Here is a 22,197-nt window from a genome sequence, read left to right on the forward strand (position 1 = left end):
TTTGGATTAGAATGGTGGGGGAGGGGGGCATTCAAGAACAAAGAGGAAAGAAAGCATTCACGAGAATGTTTCAAAGGAGGAAGTGGCAGATCTTGATGATAGGCTGGAGATGGAGAAGACTCACATAATTTCAGTTTTTCTATTTTGGGAGACCAGAAAGCCACTCATTTTCTCTTTTCTTTTTTCGCACAGGAATTGACCCCCTCATGGTGTCCAGTTGAAATTCAATTGTAAGCAGAATTGATTGATTTTCTTCCATATAGAAACACATGTAAACCTATTTGCTTTGAGCTCCGTTACCCAAGCTGAGTCTTGCCTGGGGTTTGTTCTCCCATAGCACTCCTACTTCCAGGATGGCGCTTTCCACTTAGGCCTTGTTTGTCATGTGTATGTGCGGTGTGTAGGTTTATTACCCACTAGACTAGAAGTCCTTTGTGAGCAGGGACCATGAGTAAGTACTCAAGAAGTGTCTGTTAACTGTTGAAGAAAATGAGATCTAAATAAAATGTAACATAAGAAAGCTTTCTAGAAACAAACATTTTTTAAAAATCATTTAAATAACATTTACATAATAAAAATTTCTCTGCTCCAATCACTCAAACCATATGCCAAGGAAAGGCAAAACACCCTATTGTGATTGTGTTAGGGCCACACAGTTTTATTCCTTGGCTTAAGTGTTGCCATGCAGTAATAAAAATAATAATGCAGTGTAATAATACTATGTAATAATAAAAATTGCTAATAGGGCTTAGAATGAAACATTTCACACAAGTTACTGGATAGTGATTATTATTATTATTATCATTTTACAGAAGATGAGCAGGCACAGAAAGTTTAAGAAATTCGCACAAGGCGACCCAGCTAAGTAAGCGTTGGAGCTGAGATTTGAACCCAGACAATTTGACCTTGGAGTTCCCCATCCTTAAGAGCTCTACTTTGTACTGCATTAAGCATACAGATTTTTTGAAGACCTACAGGTTATTTGAGGCATAACAACCTTTTTCAGGGGAAGGGGACTTTGCCACCCTGTACTACCAATCAGTGTTTTTCCTTTTTTTATGGGCTATATCCTTAGACGTAAGCATGGGAGGAAGAAATAGAATGTTTGAACTGTTTTCATAAATGTGTAAGAGTAAACGAACAACTCTAGCATTAATAGAATTTTACAGAACACCTAAGAACAATACGGGAATAAAACCCTTTACATGGCACCGAAATAATATCCCCCTCCTCTCATTTTTATTAAAAGCCTTGCTTTATTTGGAAACTCTTAAAATAAGTGGTCATAGGATTAAAAAAAGCCGCGGCGCGCCCCCTCCCCGGCGGCCGGGCGCAGCTGTCCGCGCCTCCCCCGCCCGCATTCCAACTCTCTGAGGTCACGGGCAGCCACCGCCTCCCCGGATCCGCCCGCCCGGCCCAGGGGGAGGGACGCCCGGCCCCGGCCGCTCCGCTGCTCCGGCCGCGCGTTCTGTCCCCGTCCGCCCGCCTTCCTGCTGCCCCGGCCCCCGCCCGGCTTCTTTGTGCGGCGCTGCCGGCCGGCCTGTCCCACCTCCGGGCCTCTCCTCTCGCCGCGGCCGCCGCGGGACCCTGCGCGGGGGAATGCTCTGCGGGCCGAGTTCGGAGAGACAGGAAGTGAGGCGTGCGAGCCCCATGAGCGCGCCGCGGCGCGGGCTGGCGTGCGGACGCGGTTGCGGCGGCCGCGCGGCGGGGCCCCGGGAGGCGGGCCGCTGAACGGGGCGAGCGGCTCCGAGGATGCGGGAGCGGGAGCAGGTGAGGGCGCGGGGCCCGGGCCGGCGGGCGGCGGGCGGCGGGCGGCGGGCGGGCGGGCGCGGGGCCGAGCGCTGGCGTTTGTCCGCGAGCCGGGACTTCGGAGCGTGTCGCCGGCCCCGGAGTCCTGGAGGATGGGTCCCAGCTCCCAGACCTAAGGCAGGAGCGTAACAAAGAAAAAAGTCTTCCTTTTCCAGGTTCTCTCTGATCTACTTGAGTAGTTTCTAAAGGGGTCTTGAACTTGTATTCTGAACTCCTCGGCTGATTGTAGCGGCTTAATGCTGGATCAGAGTTTTAAACGTTTTTGGCATATTTGTGCCTCTCAGATTAAGTGCGAGATTTGCTAGGTAACTTTGGCGAGAAGGCGAGTAGGGAAGGACTGTTTCGTGTTCATGACTTGTTTTGGTTTTGGAGTAAAGATTGTTTACTCTGGAAAAAAGAATTCTTGGGTCTGCAAATTCCGACTTCTGATTTCTGCAAATCCTGATTAGATTGGCCGCTCTTGGCATGCCCGTCTTAATTTTCTTTTTTGCTGAGAAAGCCTTATAATAATAGCGTATGCTCGCGAACACGTTCAAAACACTCCGTGTGCTCCAGGTGACAACCGCTGTATGCCTAAGGGTTGCTGATAGATTTTTTTTTTTAAGTTTGGGATAGAATAGAAATTTTACTCTGGAAGTACTTGTCTGCTGTTCCTAGCACATTTTATTCTAGAGTTCTACGCATTAATGTTTTGTTCAGGAGAAACGTGCGATTGATTTAATGCTATAGATCTATATATTATTCTAAAATTGTCATATACTCACATTTAGTTATTGTTTTATTTGAAAGCATCATTAGCAGAATTACGTGTAGTGAGGACTTCAGCAACAAGGTGGGAAACTACAGGATTCAGAATTAAACTGTATTTGAGAAACTTCTGAAAGGTGATGTAAAAACATTAAAATGAATTCACAAATATCTCGGACTGCCTTTTGAAAACTTGAACAGAATTTAATATATACCTGTTTATTTCATAACAAAGTGATTTTGTAGAGAAACAAAATATCTCCTAGTATTTTCCTTCAAAAGCTAATTATGAATTTTCTGTTTACTTTAGTAGATACGTTAGAATTCCAGATCCAACTACCTTCCAAATTGTTTCATATTATTTTACACCCGAAACATTCCCCCAAAGCATCTTAAACTTCTACTCCTCTATTCAAACATTCATAACTTTATGACATCATTTGGTAGCAAATACTGCACATAACTGAAAATTAAATGTGTCAGTTGTTAATTTTGTAAATTATTAAGCAGAACATTTTTACACGTCTTAATAAACAAAAAGCAAGCTATTCTTATGGATAGATCTTGGGGAAAAACTGCATCTGATATACACATACCCCTCAGCTTTTTCAATTACATTATAACATCTACCAAAATAAAGAGAAAACATTGGTTTTTCTTTATCCCTGATGCAGTAAAACATTTCAAACTCAGGGACAACTGAAAGTTTTACTCTGTTTGCTTCATCAGAGCTTAAGTTAATGATTAAGTTATATAGTGTAGTACCTACTGCCTTCAAGGCATAGTGAAGAGAATACCATATTTGAACACCCCCCAATGCAAATTTTCATCTTTCCTCTGTACGACTTAATCGGTCCTCTTTCCAGTTACCATAATTTCTATGTAAAATTTAAATTCACCATCTAATCACTTGAAAGGATATTTAGTATATGTATGTATATATAATCTTTTAATATTTATACAAACACTCATAACTTATCAGGCAATTTTCTAGTTGAAAGCTTATTATTTAAAGTTCTCATTTCTTGATTTTTTTGTTTGTTTGTTTCATTTTGCCCCAGCTATCTATTTGGTTTATACCCTGACATAGAAAAGAGCATTGAAAACTGCAGGTGGAGCCCATGTCTTTTCGTAATATCTATTTTCTGTTCCCCACTTTAGTATGGTGCTTTTACCTTCCAAAGGTACACAACAAATGTTAATTAACACAGTTCTTTATGTAGTTCTAGTTTTCTTTTTTTCCTCTGGCCTTCTTCCTCTATCCCTGGTTTTTAACTTTTATTTTTCTTACTATCTGGAGATAACCAGAGTTGAAAACCAAAACAAAATCCAAACAACAAAAACAAACAAAATCGTGGTTGGGTCCTTATTTGAGATACAGCCATGTATGTAATTATAGCATGCTTGTAATCTCCTTAAGAGCAAGGACGGCTTATTAGGACTCGTCTTAGATTTCTGTAAAGGGCCACTACACTGCCTTGTACTCAGAGACGCAATACACTTTTGTGGAATGGAATTAGAAAATGTTAAGTTTGGCAAAGCCTAGTGTAACAGCTAAACTATAGCTCTGCCACCCCCCTGCCCTGAGTGCCCATCACCTCTGGGGCTGAGACGCAGTAGAAAAAGCGGACAAGAGCAGAGGACTGGATATGAGGAATCTGGGATCGGTTTCCAACTCAGCCCGTCCTAGTGTGAGGCTGAGAAAGCCGCTTCTCCCGAGGCCTGGGTTCTGTGTCTGCCAGCTGACAGGGTTGGGGGCTGCCCTTGCCCCTCCGCGCGGTTCCCGGCCCAAGTTCAGGGTAACCAGCAGCGGCCGAGCCTTGCCAAACGATTCATCCTCGGGGGAAGCCTCTGTTCAGAAGGTAAACGGAGGGTGGGAACCGTCCCGGGATTCTGGAACTATCCTGGATTTTGTCGACTCGGTTAGGGTAACAAAAATCTAGCCAATGTAAAAGTTCCAAGCTGCCGCTCAAGGCTAGCTTGCTTCCGCCCAGGAGGTACCACCAACGGGTGTTGTTTAGAAAAGTTTTAAGTCGCGTATCTTGGCGGGGGTACTTCGGGATTCAAATGGACCCTGCCCAAACCATTCCTTCGCCTCTGGGGCTCTAGCCAGGTCCTTTACGTGTTCCCTCCGGCGTCTGCGGGAGCCTGTACTCTCCTAGAGCGTCCGTCCGGAAACCCGGCCGCAGGCGGAGGGTTCCGGAGCCTCTGAGGCTGTGGGTTGCTCGGGCAACGTCGCCTGCTTTTCCGTGGGGGGAGGACGAGGGAGGAGCCGGAGCTATCACTTGTCTTCTTGCCCTCACGTGCTTGTTGAGCAGCGTCCTCCCCGCATTAACTTGGGAGGGCGTTTAAGGGCTTCGCCCCCCTCCTCTTCTGGGCTGCGGCCCCGGTTAGGTGAAGGCTCACCGCCTGTTTAGGCGTCCCAATCCGGAGAGGGGCTGGGGCCAGGGCCACGCTTTTCAGAACTTCCACGCGTCTGGTGGTAATCCGATAACAAGCATTTGTAGGGTCTTTTATGATTTGTTTATAAATAAATCGATTTGGTGACGTAAATATTTATAAACCGGAGAGTTCTACAAATGCTTGTTAAGTGTTCACCTCGTTTGAACCTCACAGCTGCCATGCGTTACAGGGGATTATTCCATTCGGGTTCAGGGTTAATTTGCCTAATTGGGACTGAGACTTGAACGTAGCCCTTTTGGAGGATTTTTGCAATTATCTCACTTAAGAACTAAAGAACCCTAACATTTGGGGTATCGGGGAGCCAAAAAGAGTTAACTATGAAAAAACAAAACTTTATCTAAAATAGAAAGAGGACCACTAATGCTAGCTACTAAATTTGGGGTTATAGTAGTGTCAGCCATTATCTCATTTAATCCTGAAGTTAGCCACACGTTGTCACCACTATCTGTGGGATTGAGTGAGGGGTGGAATCTGACCCAGGGCGTAACACAGCTCTGATGATAAACTTCCCCACTGCCTCCCAGATCCTGCTAATGCCTTATTTTTCCAGAAGAGAGGGAAAGCTTAGATACAGCTTTATTAATTTTTATTTTTGAAAACAAAAGCCCAGAGTTGCTATTGCCTATGTAACCGGTGTTCCTCTTTCCCCAGCACTGGCGTGGGTGCTCCCATCACCTGGTCTTTGGAGACTCAGTTGCTTTTTAATGGCGGCAGCAGCTGCTGGGTGAGCAGCCGGAGACTGTACAGTACTCCTCCCTTCAGGACAGGATCGCTTTCTCTCGCCATTACCACCACTGGATTGGTGGTGGTGCTTTTCCCTTTTCACCCCTCTAACTCTTGAAGGGAGAAGAAGATGCCACTGCCATTTGGATTGAAACTAAAACGCACCCGGCGCTACACGGTGTCCAGCAAGAGCTGCCTGGTTGCCCGGATCCAGCTGCTCAACAATGAGTTTGTAGAGTTCACGCTGTCCGTGGAGAGCACTGGCCAGGAGAGCCTGGAGGCTGTGGCCCAGAGACTGGAGCTGCGGGAGGTAAGCCCCAGTAAAGGCTGCAGGCTTCTCTGGGCCGGCTTTGTTCCTTACTTCCCAGCTACTATCGTGTACGCTGGCTGTGTGTTCTCAGAGTATGAGCCTGGAAGCCCTTCTCCCCACCAGGAAGGAATAATACAGAGCAAAGAGGTCTTTCCTTGGGTGTGCCCCGTAAGAGAATTACCAGTGCCTGAGTTTGTTTTGTTTTGTTTTGCGGTACGCGGGCCTCACCGTTGTGGCCTCTCCCACCGCGGAGCACAGGCTCCGAACGCGCAGGCCCAGTGACCGTGGTTCACGGGCCCAGCCGCTCCGCGGCACGTGGGATCCTCGCGGACCGGGGCACGAACCCGCATCCCCTGCATCGGCAGGTGGACTCCCAACCACTGTGCCACCAGGGAAGCCCCGAATGCCTGAGTTTTGAAAATGTTTATATGTTCCCCCAAAATGTTATCCAGAATGAGATAGGAATACATTTTGGAATCTGAGTGAAGAAGCCGTCTTGGAAATGGATCCTTTCAGCCCCCAGCCATCTGGCTGACACTCAGCCAAGTCATTCCCAAATTCCTGACCCACAGAATTGTGAGCAAAATAAAATGGTTGTTTTAAGCCACGTTTAAAAAAAAAAAAAAAAAGAATGCATTTTGGATTATCCAAGTAGTTCTGGTCTTCTGGTGTAATCCCACATGTGTCGCCCTGATCTAGTACAGTTTACTGACTTCATTCATTCATTCAACATTCATTGATTATTTTGCACAGGCCAAGCCAAAATTCGAGAGACATATTGCCTCGGTTTGAATTCTGGTTTCTTTTTCAATTAGTTGTTTAACATTACGTGAGTTATGGGACCTGTCTGAGCCCTGGTTCTTTCATCTGAACCATGGGATAACAGTGGTGCCTGTGGTTGTGATTTGATGTGCATGTAAAGCCATAACTCTTAATAACTATAGTCTGTTAGAGTAATCATTGGGAAGTTTGCCCTGGAAAACCCCTAATCCAGTCTGTGGGAAGTTGTGAAGTCCTCAAGTATCCATCTAGTGTCTTAAATTCAAAATGCTGTGTAAGGCGTGTGAAGAAAAGGGCTCTAATTAAACCCAGGTCCCTTCCAGTCTTTGGCTGCCTGGTTCTGGGGTAAGAGAAAGATGGAAAAACGGGTTATTTCACTTAAGTGCCTATGTTGTAGTCTTGACTGGAAATCATGCTAATGTTGTGGTTCATAAAAAGTCAGGAATAGATAAACTGTGCCCCTGGTGAACATCCAATCATTTGATTAGTCTTTATTAAAGACTTATTAAGTGCCAAGCTCATATGGACTAGGAGCTCACGGTACTGTTGATACCAGTAAGGAAGCAGGCGTGATGCCTGCGATGATGGGCGAAGTAGAGGGTGCTGTAGACAGCAGGGAGAGGCAGCAAAGGGAAGGCTTCCCAGGGCGAGTGATGTCTGAGCTGGGACCTGAAGATGGGGCAGGGTGGTCCTCTCAAGGGTGGAAAAGACTATGCCAACAAAGGAACTGCACAAGGCCCAAGACACAGGCAGAGGAAAGGTGGTAGAGCAGGGGCTACCTACTGCGGGGTTCTTGTTCAAGGGTTTGGGCTTGTCCTGAAAGTAGCGGGGAAGTTAGTGGAGAGTTTTTAAATAGGTGTGTGGTGTGATTGTTTTTATGAAGCTTGAACCCTCTGGAGAATGACTAGAAAGGAGTAGAGTTGTGGTGCAGATGGTAGTCACTCGGGCTTGGACGGGGCTGGAGAGAAGTGAGTGGTATCTGGAGATATCCAGGACCTACCTATCAAGTAATGGGGAGGGACTAGCCGGGCTCCAGGTGGATCCTAAGGATTCGAGTAAATGGTGGGGACTATGTAACTGAGGGAAGACACACAAAAGGAAGAGCAGGTTTGAGGGGATCTGGGAGAGGTGTGTGGTGAGTTCAGTTTCAGACGTACTGAGTTTGAGGTGCCAACTGGGGCGCCGAGCAGGCGGAGTGTGTGCAGGTCTGGAGTGCAGGTGAGAGATCCAGGCTGGAGGAAAGAGATTTGGGAATCCGCAGCCTAGGCCAGTTAACCTGGGAGAGGGCATGAGAGAAGAAGACGATGTAGCGTTCCCCTTGGGGTTGAACAGAGGGAGAACCTTAGAAGGAAACTGAAATGGGGCGGCCCAAGGAGAAAGTAAACCAGGAGCGCCGACCTCAGTGACTGGTCCTGCCTGCTTGCATTCATTCCATCTTTTTTGCTTCCTTCACCCATTTTCCCTTTTTTGGTTTCTTTTTTCCGGTAATTTCTTCCTCATGCACCAGGTCTGCCTACAACCACTAGAGTCAACTGCTTGAGGAACTGTGTGGTTAATTTATTTTTGTACCCAAAGTACTAGACGTGGAATGGGCTTAATAAATACAGGTTGAACTGAACCCACAGGCATTGCTTTGCTTCTCTTTTAGTCAAGAAGCCCAGAGAAGTTGCTATCCCTTGTTTGAGGTTATAAGACTCAGGAACAAGCAACTTCATACAGCTATGGGCATATAATGAGACTGATTTTTAACAGAAGGGAAGAGTGCTCTAAATGGGAACAGGTGTGGTCCCTAGAAAATATCTTGCCCCTGGACAGGCCGTCCCACTATTTCCAGCATTTAAGGACAGTCATGGTTAGAAAGTTTGTATAGCAAACTTTTCAAAGCTCCAATAGCTCTGCTCTGTAGCATGTAAACAGATGGCTTAGGCCAGCCCTAATCTTGCCCAGTGACTGTTTAGAAATCATCTGAGTCAGGGCAACACCTGTTCTTAGTTTGTGTCCATACATCACTTAGGAGATTCATACCAAGAGAGAGTGGTATGTTATCCTGCAGTGTTCTCCAGTCAAGAAAACTCAGAATTGTCATAGCATGTAGATTTGGCCGATAAGCTTTGCTACTGCCCACATTTAAGCTGGGGGGAAAAATCTTTACTTTCCTTGCTTCGTTGAATAACATTTCACTTCTTTTATGACAATTATAAGGGCTATACGATAATACCATTGTAATGCTGTACCTGGCAGCTTCAACTATTTGGGTAATATTTTATTGCTTAAGCTGAATGTGTGGTTAAATGATGCTTGTCAGTCTTCATTGTTTTTTGACTGTGTGAGGTCTTTGATAATACATTAAGGAACTAAAAACAAAAAGGTTACTATATTTGTATCCAATATAGTTAACTTAGATTGTCAGCTTTTTTCGAAACCCACCATATTTGAACTGTGGAAAGTGGCTTTTAAAAATGGGGGGAAACATGATTGCTGCAGGAAAATATTGCTGGTCATTACAGCACCGTCCTCTCAGAGCTGTTGCAATTCCTTGCCTATCATTCACTGAGTTTCATAACACTTTTTCAAGAGAAGCTATGGGAGTCTTTACAGAATTTAAGGGAAATTAGAAAACTTTCAAATTTTGAAAGTATATGTTAGAGAGGTTTGATGGAGGTGGTGAGAGAGGAGTGTATCAGCTGGGCACAACTGCTCCCATAGGGCAGTGTGTGTCCTTGAAAGAATATCACAATCTAGAATGAGGTGGTCAGCCTTAAGAACCTGTTTCAGAGAGTAAGACCTGCGTTACCCCAGCTCATTGGGAATTTGTAAAACCAGGTTGCAAGTTCAGTCATTTACGACGAGATTTGGAACTACCAGGGCCCCCAGGAATGTGGGCCCTCTGGCCAGGCCATGATCTCCCTTTAGGCAGGCCATGTGGGAGCTGGAGCAAACCAGAAATTGCTTGGTGAGCATGGAATCCGAGAAGGGAAATTGCCCAGAAAACCTTCCATATCTATAAGGGGAGTAGTACTGCCTCACAGACCAGACGAGTTCCTCTGTGTATCCTCTCTGGGCTGTGCTGGGGTGGGCACTGCGTCTACTGGCCTCTTGAGAAGGCGGTTTAATAGAGTGGCTAAGACATTTGCCAGTTGGATTAGAAACACCTGGGTTTGGATCCCAGCTGCCACTTACCAGTTGTGTGACATTGGGCACCTTACTTAATTGCCCAAGTCCAATGGTTTTTCTTCTGTAAATTGGGGATGATAATAATGTCTATTTGACAGTGGTTGTGAGGCAACAATCTTAAATGTAAAACATTTAATAGAGGACCTAGTATTTAGGAAACTCAGTAAGTGCTATTCTTCAACACTGTTATTGTTACTTGTGACTCCCATTTCCACATTGTGGTGACTGACCTTCAAATTCACTCTTTTCTTGCTTTTGTAAATATCTTTGTTTCTTCCTTTTACTATGAGATTAATACATGTTTGGTGGTTTTTGTTTTTTGTTTTTTTTTTTGCTGTACATGGGCCTCTCACTGCTGTGGCCTCTCCCGTTGCGGAGCGCAGGCCCAGCAGCCATGGCTCACGGGCCCAGCCGCTCCGCGGCATGTGGGATCTTCCCGGATCGGGGCACAAACCTGTGTCCCCTGTATCGGCAGGCGGACCCTCAACCACTGCGCCACCAGGGAAACCCCCATGCTTGTTTTATAAAACATTCTTATAGTACAAATAGGTATAGCAGCCACTGGTAATTGCACTTCTTATATTGCTAAACTTAAAATTTTAGTATACCATTGTAATTTAGCAGTCATATTTGAACCTCTATTTTCATGCCAGCTGAAATTAATTTGTACAATGTCACTGCCTCGTTGGCCTCAAATAGGGCTTCAGTAGGTGTTTACTTCTCTGATAGGTTTTACTTCTCTGTTTCTTCCTTCTTGCCCTCAACCTAACCCCTAGGATTTAAACAAAAAAAAAAATTTTTTTAATGAGATTTTGGATTAAGGTTTATATTTTTTCTTTAGGGTATGTCTTTTTCAAGAATTCTTTTAAAATCTTATATTACATTTGATAATCACATTTTAATCTTGCTGTCATGGGTTTTAATTAGATTCATTGCAAAATATTATTTCTTATTTATCTTAATCTTTATCTTAATGTCCTTATTCAGCTTAAATTTACATTTGGTTGGAGTTTTTGTTTTAAGTTTTAAAATCTCCAGTTAGGAAACAGGGACGTTTTAAAAATCCTGGAAACCTTTTGGGGAATTCCATGACTGTCCAGTGGTTAGGACTCGGCACTTTCACTGCGGTGGCCTGGGTTCGATCCCTGCTTGGGGAACTGAGATCCTGTAAGCCATGTGGCGTGGCCAAAAAAAAAAAAAATCCTGGAAACCTTTTGAAGGTAACTTATTTGTGCTTCTGCTACGATATGATAACATACACATTATGTGTTAGTTTTATAACTTAAATTTTAGAGGGCAGTTTTCTTGCAGCTATATCTGAGTGTTGTGTGTCGAGGGGAAGGAGGATCTTCACTGTTGTCTGCATGTATGGCATACATACATAACTTTTTCTTTTTTTTTTTTTTTTTTTTTTTTTTGCGGTATGCGGGCCTCTCACTGTTGTGGCCTCTCCCGTTGCGGAGCACAGGCTCCGGACGCGCAGGCCTATTGGCCATGGCTCACGGGCTTAGTTGCTCCGCGGCATGTGGGATCTTCCCGGACCAGGGCACGAACCCGTGTCTCCTGCATCGGCAGGCGGATTCTCAACCACTGCACCACCAGGGAAGCCCATACATAACTTTTTCAAATAACAGGTTTGAAATTGAGATTGATCCTAAACCACCCCTAAGATTACCTCCAAAGCATTTTGATGAATAAGTTGAAAAGTCTAACAAAACTTAGGAGTTCTTACTTTGGCCTCTCATTTAAAAATTATAATTATAGGCTTTGATATTTGGTTACTCTGTTGTGGTTTATCACAGATATTCAGAAAATGTTTTTAAAATTGTATTTGAAGTACATTACACGTATGTCAAGTTTTTATCCTTTGGAATGTAAACTCCATCAGAGCAGGACTGTGGTATCACCAGCGTCTGGAAATAGTGCCTTGTACCTCATAGTACATGGTTGCTGAATCAGTGCCTACTTAGTTTAAAAATTAAGGTTCTTGTTTTGAATTTAGACTGATAAGCACAGACTGCAGTTCAGTTAAGTCAGCCTTTATTTGCTGTATGATTTTATTTCCTGGAGAGAGTTGAACATTTACCAACTTTGAACAGAGGTAGAAAAGAAGCTTTCTTCGTAGATTTTCTTTTTCATTTTGGGCCTTCTTCTGAAATAACTTAGAAAAAGGGTTTTAGAGACTCCCTGAGGTAAGATTGCTCTATCAGGGGAGTGTGAACTTCTCTGCTGAACTTTGAACAGGTTCTTATAATGTTTTCTGACGAATGGAGAAATGTTTTGGCTAAGGGATTTGTTGGAATAGAGAGGAATCAAGCACTTAATACAAACCATTACTCTCAAGCACAACTTTAGAAAGTGTTCTTGGCCCTCAGAGTGTTTTATTTTAAATCAGTGTCTTAGGTATTCCAAATATCCACTGACCTATCTTGACTGTTATCTGAGCAGACCTCAAGAATTTCATGCACATTTCCTTCTGTACTAGCTGTTTTCATTTGGACTCTAAAAATAGCTGAAATACGTGTAAGGTAAGAGTATAATACCTGCAAACTTTTTAACCTTTGGGCTGAGTAGTTTTTCATTCAGGTATGTATGTTATAAAACAGGTAAGATTGATGTATAGGCAAGGATCAGTAAATAGTTCAGTAAGATCTATTGGACCATCTGAAGCAAATGTAAATCTTAGATTGGCCTCTCTACCTAGATAAAGAAAGCTTTCCAAAGGCCAAACCTGATTATAGATGAGCAAGGATTTTTCTTGATTTTAGATTTTCTGCTATTTGTCTTACTTGGTCTAGATAATTAATAACTAGTCATATAAATAAGTAGAGGGGCTATACATATAAAAATGGAGATATGCATTTTAGAATAATGTATTATCACACAAGTTATTATAGAATTTGGACACCTGTTTACTTAATTTCTAATAAATTTAAGGGATAATAGTCTGAGATGTTTTTCTCCCAGTGCTGGATTTTTCACCTAAGTGACATTGGAGATGTCCTTGAATCTCTGTCACCAGTGGTCTATCATAATAGTGTGGTCTCATGACCATATGGAATTGAGATGAATTTGCTCATAGGGGGAGGTTTGTGAGTTGTTACGAAATGGCAGACATGGGGAACTGACGGTGTTTTAGGGGCTCTGTCTAAGTTCTGTCGTTGTTTTTGGTGTATATGGTTTCAGATCTAATTCCTTATAATTCTGCTGTCCTCCTCGCGGGTGGATGAACATTGTCATGCTGGAAGCTTGACATATCTTATCTCATTTAATCCTCACAATGAGTTGGGCATTATCTTTTCCATTTTAAAAGGAAGAAACTGAAGTTCTAAAAAATGGGGTGATTTGCTGTGCAAATCTGGGCAATCATACAGCTAATATGCAGAAGAGCCAGAATTTGAGTTTGTATCTGTCACACTTCTGCTTGAACTTGAACTTTTAAAATTATAAATGACATGGACCCCTTTGAGACTCTGATCAAAATGCAGAATTTTGCATACAACTTCAGGTGGGTCCTGGATGCACCCCTCTTTCAGTCGTCTATGAGCTCAGGCTATGGGCCTAGAAGCCTCTTGCATGAGGCAATCTTTCCCCTTCTCTCGGCTTAACAGTATCTTTCTTCCCTAATCTTCCTCTTCTCCAGAGTGAAGGTGGTGGTAGGATGGAAAATTTGTGAAAAATTCAAGACCTTCATATTTTTAAGAAAATAATTTGCCTCTAAAGTATCACTCCTCCCCCACTTCCCCTGCAAATGTCTGTTTTGAATAGCCTTTATCTTTAGATCTCAAGAAAGGCCATATGGGGTATTCATTTCCTCACTTGGACAATTAATGTTAAGGAAAAAAAAAATCTCCCTTCAAGGAGGAAAGGGAGGAGGTTGTGAATGGTAGTTCCTTTATGGTACCTCTGATGGTAGATCCAAGTCTGTCTTCCCTACCAAACAGCACCTTTGTGTCCACCTAGGACAGTTCTCCAGTGAATGAATGGATGACTCATATTTCCTTCATACATTAACCAAATCCCCCGGCCACTTGTTGAGTGCTGTACTTCACTCGTCTTGTCAGATAACACACCTTACCTGAACCCGGCATTTTCTTTTCTGTTAACAAAGCCTTTGCTCATATCACTGTCTTAACAATATGTTGGTTTAGCAAGTATTTTCCTATTTGGTTCTCCAAGGGGTTTGTTCATAAATAAATGTCACTTGGATTTATCTTTTAATGAACTGACAGGATACCCAGAGGCAATTTAAATTCTTAAGAATCAGCTTAAGATGTTAATTTCCAAAAAAAAAAAAAAAGAAAAAGATGTTAATTTCACTAGAAGAAACACACATGTCACAAATCCTATATGAGAAGTAGCAGCATGTTATAGAAATAACTTCTGTCAAGGGTTTGTGCCACCTTATATAGATCATCCAAATGAAATCACTAACAGGTGTGCAGAGTTTTTATTTATAAATAGGACAGAGTAATTGTGTTATTTTGAACAAGCTTTAACTGAGCAGGCTAAGAAAATACACAAGTAATTTCATGCTGGGTGGAAACAGCTCATTTCCTTGTGAATATAAAAACAACTTGTCTTTGCTCAGTCGTGTTACAGTTATTTAGACAGCTCAAACTTTGACTTGACAAATCAATTTCGATATCAAGTGGATTTTTAGCAGATTGAACTTTGTACCATCAAATTCAACTGCAGTTGGCAAAGCAGGGCATTTTGTAGGCAACGAGGTGGAGTTTTGGTGCTAGTTGAATATGGGTTCAAATCCCTGTACACTACCTGTGTGGCCCAAGGAAACCAACTTAACTTCTCTGGATTTTGTTTCTTTCATATATGATACGGGATAGTAACAATAGCTTTCTGTTGGGTACTGACAAGGTGCCTAGCACTGTACTAGATGCTTTAGGTATATTTAATTTAATCCTGAGTTAATTGACTTCCTTCCTCCTCCCACTGTCTCAGAGATGGGTAGTGTCCAGACCAAGGGGAGGTCCCGATGCAGGACACCTGTTGTAGTATAGAGTTATTTTTCTTTAGTCATTTCCATTTTCTTTTTCATCGTGTAAATTGGTTCATTGGTTGGAATAATGTACTGAGAAAGATGGATTGGAGAAAAATGTCTCAAGGTGTTGTCATTAAGTCAACCAATTAAGTTCACAACTATACCACTGAGAATAAGGATATTCCCTATAATACCCTTTCTCTTCCTCCCAGAGTTTGGAATGAATCATCTAGAAAATAACCTTAATTCTCACCCATATTTTGCAAATGCATATTTGTTTGTACTTTTATTTCTGTCATGTATTTTGAAGTCAGATTTATGTTTGAATGGTGACTTAAGGGAAAGAACACTTTTAAATTCTACATAGCAGTAGGATAACAGAAAGAAAAATGAAGCATGTTTAATAATGAAGACTATATCTAAAACTACATATTATTATTTGTACAATATCTGTGACCCCTTGCTAGAGTGCAGACTTCACTGTCCATTACAGTACCCCCTGGGCCTGGCTGGGGCAACTCGTAAGTGACAGCCCCCAGCTAGAGTTCAGGTCTTTCAGCTGCAGGTTTAACACTTTTCCCTCAATGACATTCTACTTTTCCTTTGAGCCATTGCCATTTTCCTAAAGAAAAGCAATCCAATTGTTTCTTTCTTTTTTTTTTTTTTTTTTTTTTTGCGGTATACGGGCCTCTTACTGTTGTGGCCTCTCCCGTTGCAGAGTACAGGCTCCAGACGCACGGGCCCAGCCGCTCCGCAGCATGTGTGTGGGATCTTCCCGGACCGGGGCACGAACCCGTGTGCCCTGCATCGGCAGGCAGACTCTCAACCACTGTGCCACCACGGGTGCCCTGTTGTATTTTTTTAAAACAATTTACTTTAAAAGGAAAGAAAGAGAAAGAAAAATTGCCAAAGAGAAAGCCCCATTAGTGAAGGAAGCATTTAAGTGTAGAATTTTCTATACTACAGAAGATGTAATATGACATTTTATACTGTTTAAGGGGACTTAAACTCTGATAATAAGAGTTAATATTACTTGAGCACTTATTGCGTATGAAACATTGTTTTAAGTGCTTTTAATGTTTTCGCTTATTTTGCTCCCCAACAATCCTGTGAGTGAGGTACTCATATCCATCTTAATTTTACAGATGGTGAACAGAGACAAAGAGTTGTTAAGTAACTTGCTCATGGTTATGTGGCAGAGACCACAGCGGGACTAGTTCTTCTGCCTTCTTGATCAGCATCTTTCCTCCCAGTATGTGACCTTGGGCCAGTGACGGTGGCCTGCCACGGAGCGCGTGCCCTTAAGGACAGCCTGGCACAGTGCAGCCTCCCAAATCTGATGGAGATTGTTTAAAGTACTCTTGAGATTTGTTATCTTTTATTTTAATTACTACTACAATTTATTTTGTTTAAAATATGTTTTTGAAGTCACATCAGGCAAAGAAAGATAAGTCTGAGACGGAACATGAATCATGATTAGGCCACAAGACACGGCTGGGAATGTCTGAAGTGCTGAGGGCAGAGCTGTTTGATAGGAAGCCTTTTGCGAGCTTGTTCCCTGGCAGAGTTGGAAGTAGCAGTCTGATGAAATATACCCCAGGAGAGTTCCCTGCCGAGAGATTTTCCAAAGCAAGATCTGGTTGCACTGCTCTTGGATGAACTTGGGGGCTTCTAGAGTCAGAATCTGCAATCCAGACAAGAAAAAGTGGTAGAACCAGTGAGCCTGTTGAAGCGCTTGCGGCCTTTATTGATAGAACTGGATCACTGTGATTTAGCTGCTGTGCACACAGATATTATTTCCACCTGTTACAGCGGTTCACACCACCCAAGTGTTTCTGTTCTACCATCTGTGAATTATGAGCATGGGGACAGGGCCACTATAAATTGTTATTCCACTTTTAATTCCTCTTCTGCAAGTCATGATTCTGTCATTTAACCTTTGTGTCTGTTTTTTTTAATTGAGACTTTTATCATTATATCCCTTGAATATAGGGTAATTGGATATAGGATAATAGAGAATAATTCCTATTACCCTTGGTAGCACATACATATTAATGGTAGTTCATCCTCTTCTACTTCTAAGTGTAATGAAAATATCTTACGTATTTTTAAGTAGAACTTCTAATAAAATGTAACTGGTACTTAAACAGTACCAGTTACGTACTTAAACAGTTAAGTACCAGTTACGGTACTTAAACAATTAAAAAATATCGAGTGTATGTTTCTGAGTTATGTACCTCCAACCCCCCACCCCATTCCTTGATCCTCAATGAGGAGCATATGAGTTTCTTCATGTGTATCTGTTTAGGATTTTAACCATGAAAGTAATTTCCCTGATTTTATCATCCTCAGCTTTTTCATGGTAATGCTATTGAGAACAGTGGAACTGCTATACATATATATTTTTAAGGCAATGGAAAATATGTTGGGTAATAATATTCTTTTAGGCAATAGATATTAAATGTGACTAGATTCTTTCTTGAAATGTATAAGGCTCATATTCATTTATAGTTTTGGTGGGGGGGGTTATATATATATATATATATATATATATATATTTGCCCACCCTGTGCAGCATGTGGGATCTTAGTTCCCCAACCAGGGATGGAACCTGTGCCCCCTGCAGTGGAAGTACGGAGTCCTAACCACTGGACCCCCAGGGAATTCCCCATAACCATTTCTGTATAACATAAAACAGCTATAATTTTAACCTGAGAAAAGTGAATGTCAGAAAAATAAGCAGCTACTCCTAAATATACCCATTTCAGCCCTTCTTCTCATGTTAACATTGTGTGGTTACAACTTCTAAAAATATTGCTCACACTACAAACTGTCTATAGTGAGACAAGATAGAAGGAGTAACTATGACTTGAGTTCAAGAAAACATGAAAAATGTTTTTTTCCTGTGACTTAATTGAAATATAAATACTGGACTACGGGCCAAATTAGACTGAGGGCATCTGTTTTTTTCCCTGTCCTCTCAATGAAAAGAGAACAGCTACTATTTATTCATTGCCCTAAAACACAGGCATTTGTGAATTAAGCTAATAAGCAAGTCCCCAAAGGCCCAAATTTAGGAGATTTGAACAAAAAGAAATCTAACCAATTCATTTCTTGGAATGGCGTATAAGAAATGATCCTGCAATATAACAAACGAGTTAACTAAAATGATTGAAGAATGGGAGGCTGTTTTACCCTCAGTTTAGTGGGTCCTAAACAAAGTAACCTCGTATGTGGTAGTGCAAATAGAGAACATCAGCCTTTGATGTTGAAAGTGTGTGCAGTAACATCTGTTATTTCTGTCATTTTTGTGTAGTAAAATGTTATATGTACTAAATTTTCCTGTTTAATTCTAGCTTACTCTTTAAAAACATGTTTGACATTTTAATTTTATAATTGAATACCTTTCTTCATAGCACTTATCAGTATCTAACTTCTCAGATAATTGCTTGTCTTTCTCCTCCTACTGGAATGTAAGTTACTTGAGGGGCAGGAATTGTTTTCTTTTGTTCAGTGCTGTATCCCTACCACCCAGAACAGTGTTTGACTCACAGTAGGTATTCAATCAATATTCATTGAATGAAAAGATGAATCTTTCTAAGACTTTAGTCCATTTTCCTTAGAAAGTATATTTTTTGAAGAATGAGCTTATTGTGTTTCAGGATCATTGTTTCTTCATAGCATCTTATTGTCCAGGATGGTAAGTAGAAAAGCTGCGAACAGTCCTCTATGTAAATAGTGATCCCAATTCATGTCCTGGACCTTCTTTCAAGAAATTGGCTTACCGTTTTACTTTTTTCCTGAAAGTTAAATGCTCCAATAACAACAACAAAATCTGGTCATTTGAGGACTTCAGTTACTTGGGCTTCAACTTAATAAGTTTCAGTATAATTTCAAGACTAAGATGTACTTTTGATTGTCATCTTCTTGAATCCTCATGTGTAGAGTACAGTGATATTGTATATTGTAACCTTGACTGTCAAATAGGTAATGTATTATTTAACCAATGATAGAAGAAAATGGATTGAAATTAAACAGAAGGTGAAAAAAAATACTCTCTGCTTTGAGGCATTGTGACATCACAGTATCTGTCAAAAGGAAGAAGTGCAGTGCTTCATTATTTATGGCACACACCGTGTAGAGGTAAGCTCTAGACTTGAATTAGGTTAATACTTGCTAACTGCCCTTGTTAGATGATCTCTGCCAGGGATAGGCTTTATCTAGTGCTGTCTCCTCTCATCTCCCTCATGCTGAAGAGTCTTCTGACTTCTGCCTAGTCTAAGAAAAGCATCAGGATAAAATTATAGTTGCAATTTTATATGGGATTAACTTTTATCAAACTCAATGCATCAGTGGCTTAAAAAACCCTTTGGCTAATTTGTATGTCCCTCTACTTTAAAAATAGTACAACTAAAAAGACTCTTAAAATAATTAGACAAGAAATTACTTGGATTTGGAAAGGGTTTACATTCTGACAGGATTTGGACCTGCTTATAATAGCTGGTGTCTCTTTAAATGACTGTAATTTGGGGTACTGCACCTTTTATCCAAGCTCTGAAATGCGTAAACTGTCTTTTCATCTGAACAGAAAGCTGAATTATCAAAATCACCTTGTTCTCAGAGTAAATGTTAGTTCTTTTAAAGTAAGTCAGCTATGTTGTGTCTGGAAAGAAGCCAAGTTTTGTAACTGCAACTTTTGTTTTTATTGTAGTTTGCATAGCAGGCACAGTTGTCTGTACAGTTTTAGGGAAGTAGCTATGAAACATTTAAACAGCTATGGGAAAATCATTGAATAACTTTATGAAAACTCCTGACATGTTTATTCAGAACAAAATAGGAAAGTGTGAATATAAACATGACAGTGAGGAAGTTTCACAAAAATTATTCAGTGATAATTGAGGATTGATCTAGAGGATGCTAGAAGACTCAGCTATTTAGAGGCTTCAAATGGAATGAGTTTCCCACAGGTCAAGTCAGCTTGCTTTTGTCACAGTGGGAGTAGAGGGAGCTGTGAGAAAGAGAAGCCAAGTGGAGGTAAAGTTTCTTATTGGGAAAGGTACTGGATAGTTAGGAGTGGTGGGAGGCATGAACCAAAAACCATTAAAATTATTTAAATATTTATTCATTTATTTTAAATATTTATTTTAATGTTTATATTAAATATAAATGTTTATCTTAAAATTTTAAAAAATATTTATTTATTTTTGCTGGGTCTTAGTTGCGGCACGCGGGATCTTCTTTGAGGCATGTGAGCTCTTAGTTGCGGCACGCATGTGGGATCTAGTTCCCCGACCGGGGATCGAACCCGGGCCCCCTGCATTGGGAGCGTGGAGTCTTACCCACTGGACCACCAGGGAAGTCCCCAAAAACCCAATTATTAAAGGCTGGTTTATGGGGAAATTTTTATTACAATAAAACCAATCCCATAAACAATACAGGATGTGTGTAACCCCAAAAATTTGGACTCAAGGAAGAGAAAACATGATTCTGAGGAAATATCTAGATCAAGTAATGACTGGTAATAGTTGAAATTTAAGGCACACAGGGAGCCTGTCTATACCAAAGTTTTTGTATTTAAAAAATAAATAAGTAGGGTTTCCCTGGTGGCGCAGTGGTTGAGAATCCACCTGCCGATGCAGGGGACATGGGTTCATGCCCCGGTCCGGGAAGATCCCACATGCCGCGGAGCGGCTGGGCCCGTGAGCCATGGCCGCTGAGCCTGTGCATCCGGAGCCTGTGCTCCTCAACGGGAGAGGCTACAACAGTGAGAGGCCCATGTACAGCAAAATAAATAAATAAATAAGTAAAAGGTCCCGGTAATTTTAAATAAAAGGAAGACATTAGTTTGACTATTATTTGGACATTTTTATTTTCATGGAAGAAGCATAACTGACTCAAGTTTTGTTCTGCTTTCTCAGACACACCTAAAGAGATCCTATCTGCTAAATTTAATGTACTCATAGCAAATGTTCTGAGTGCTTTTAAGTTTTATCAGCACAATTAAAACTTGCAAAGTACTTTACCACAACTTTTTGAGGAAGGCAGGGTCCGTGTTATTTTCCCTATGGATAAGCTGAGACTCAGTGAGGAAGTGACTTGCTCAAGAGCTGGTGAGTGGTGGAGCCAGGATTCAGAAGCCAAGCCTTTGGACCATCAGTCTGTGCTCTTGGCACTACACCGTGCTAGTGGCAGCTATGGGAATTGCAATAGCCCCCTGGAGGAAACATCAATAGAAATAACAGCAGTTCTCCAAACAGCAAAAAATTGGAATATCTTTCATGGCTTTGGGAAATGTGGTTGAACTTACAAGTGAAGTAATGAAACCACAGTTGGCTCAAGTACTGTAAAGCTGTATATAAAATAAGTTATTTTTCTAACTATATTTGGGAAATGAAGTAACTAACTTTGCCTTATAACTAAGGAGAACTCTTTGGTCCAGACTTTTTTTAAAAATTTATTTATTTTATTTTTCGCTGCAATGGGTCTTCATTGGTGTGCGCGGGCCTTCTCCAGTTGCGGTGAGCAGGGGCTACTCTTTGTTGTGGTGCGTGGGCTTCTCATTGCGGTGGCTTCTCTTGTTGCGGAGCACGGGCTCCAGGTGCACAGGCTTCAGTAGTTGGGGCTAGCGGGTTCTAGAGCGCAGGCTCAGTAGTTGTGGCGCATGGGCTTAGTTGCTCCACGGCATGTGGGAACCTTCTGGACCAGGGCTCGAACCCGTGTCCCCTGCATTGGCAGTTGGATTCTTAACCACTGCGCCACCACGGAAGCCCCCTTATTTAATAAATTTATTTATTTATTTTATTTTTCAAACTATTTTTAATGCCAGTTTTTAGAAAGCTTTATAAACTTATCTACCCCTCAATGTCTACAAAAGGACACTGACTAATTTTTAGCAACAATGGATGTTATTAAATACATGACTAATTAATGTTTAGAGTTATATTTGTTCCTTTGAAAAATAATTCCAGGCTACTTTGCCTTTGTAATTCTTTATAACTTCCTTTGAAAGGATTTTTGTTTGTATGTAGATCTCTCTTGGTGAAACAGTGTTACCCATCACTTCCTGCTGCTGCCCACATGCTATTTAACAAGTCTTTCTCCTTTATTTGTCTTTTTTTTTTTTTTTTGGCTGCACTGTGGGCTTGTGGGATCTTAGTTCCTCAACCAGGGATCCAACCCAGGCCCAGGG

The 22,197-nt window shown here is 41.7% G+C and overlaps 1 protein-coding gene across 6 annotated transcripts in view; it reads left to right on the forward strand.

Moving 5' to 3' along the window:
- The first annotated feature begins 1,454 nt into the window (after window positions 1-1,454).
- The window catches only part of PTPN21 (protein tyrosine phosphatase non-receptor type 21), a 64,729-nt gene continuing 43,986 nt past the window's right edge, over window positions 1,455-22,197 (forward strand). For 3 of the 6 annotated variants that reach the window (XM_059059514.2, XM_067027927.1, XM_067027925.1), the window contains exons 1-2: window positions 1,455-1,770; window positions 5,671-6,052. In XM_059059514.2, the coding sequence (XP_058915497.1) occupies window positions 5,873-6,052 (180 nt within the window). In that variant the 5' untranslated portion in view covers window positions 1,455-1,770; window positions 5,671-5,872. Of the gene's footprint in view, window positions 1,771-4,410; window positions 4,419-5,670; window positions 6,053-22,197 lie in introns of those variants that run through there. The other 3 variants (XM_067027923.1, XM_067027924.1, XM_067027926.1) reach the window with 3 other exon arrangements.

Source organism: Kogia breviceps, chromosome 3, assembly GCF_026419965.1.
Source record: "Kogia breviceps isolate mKogBre1 chromosome 3, mKogBre1 haplotype 1, whole genome shotgun sequence".
NCBI classification, from domain to species: domain Eukaryota; kingdom Metazoa; phylum Chordata; class Mammalia; order Artiodactyla; family Physeteridae; genus Kogia; species Kogia breviceps.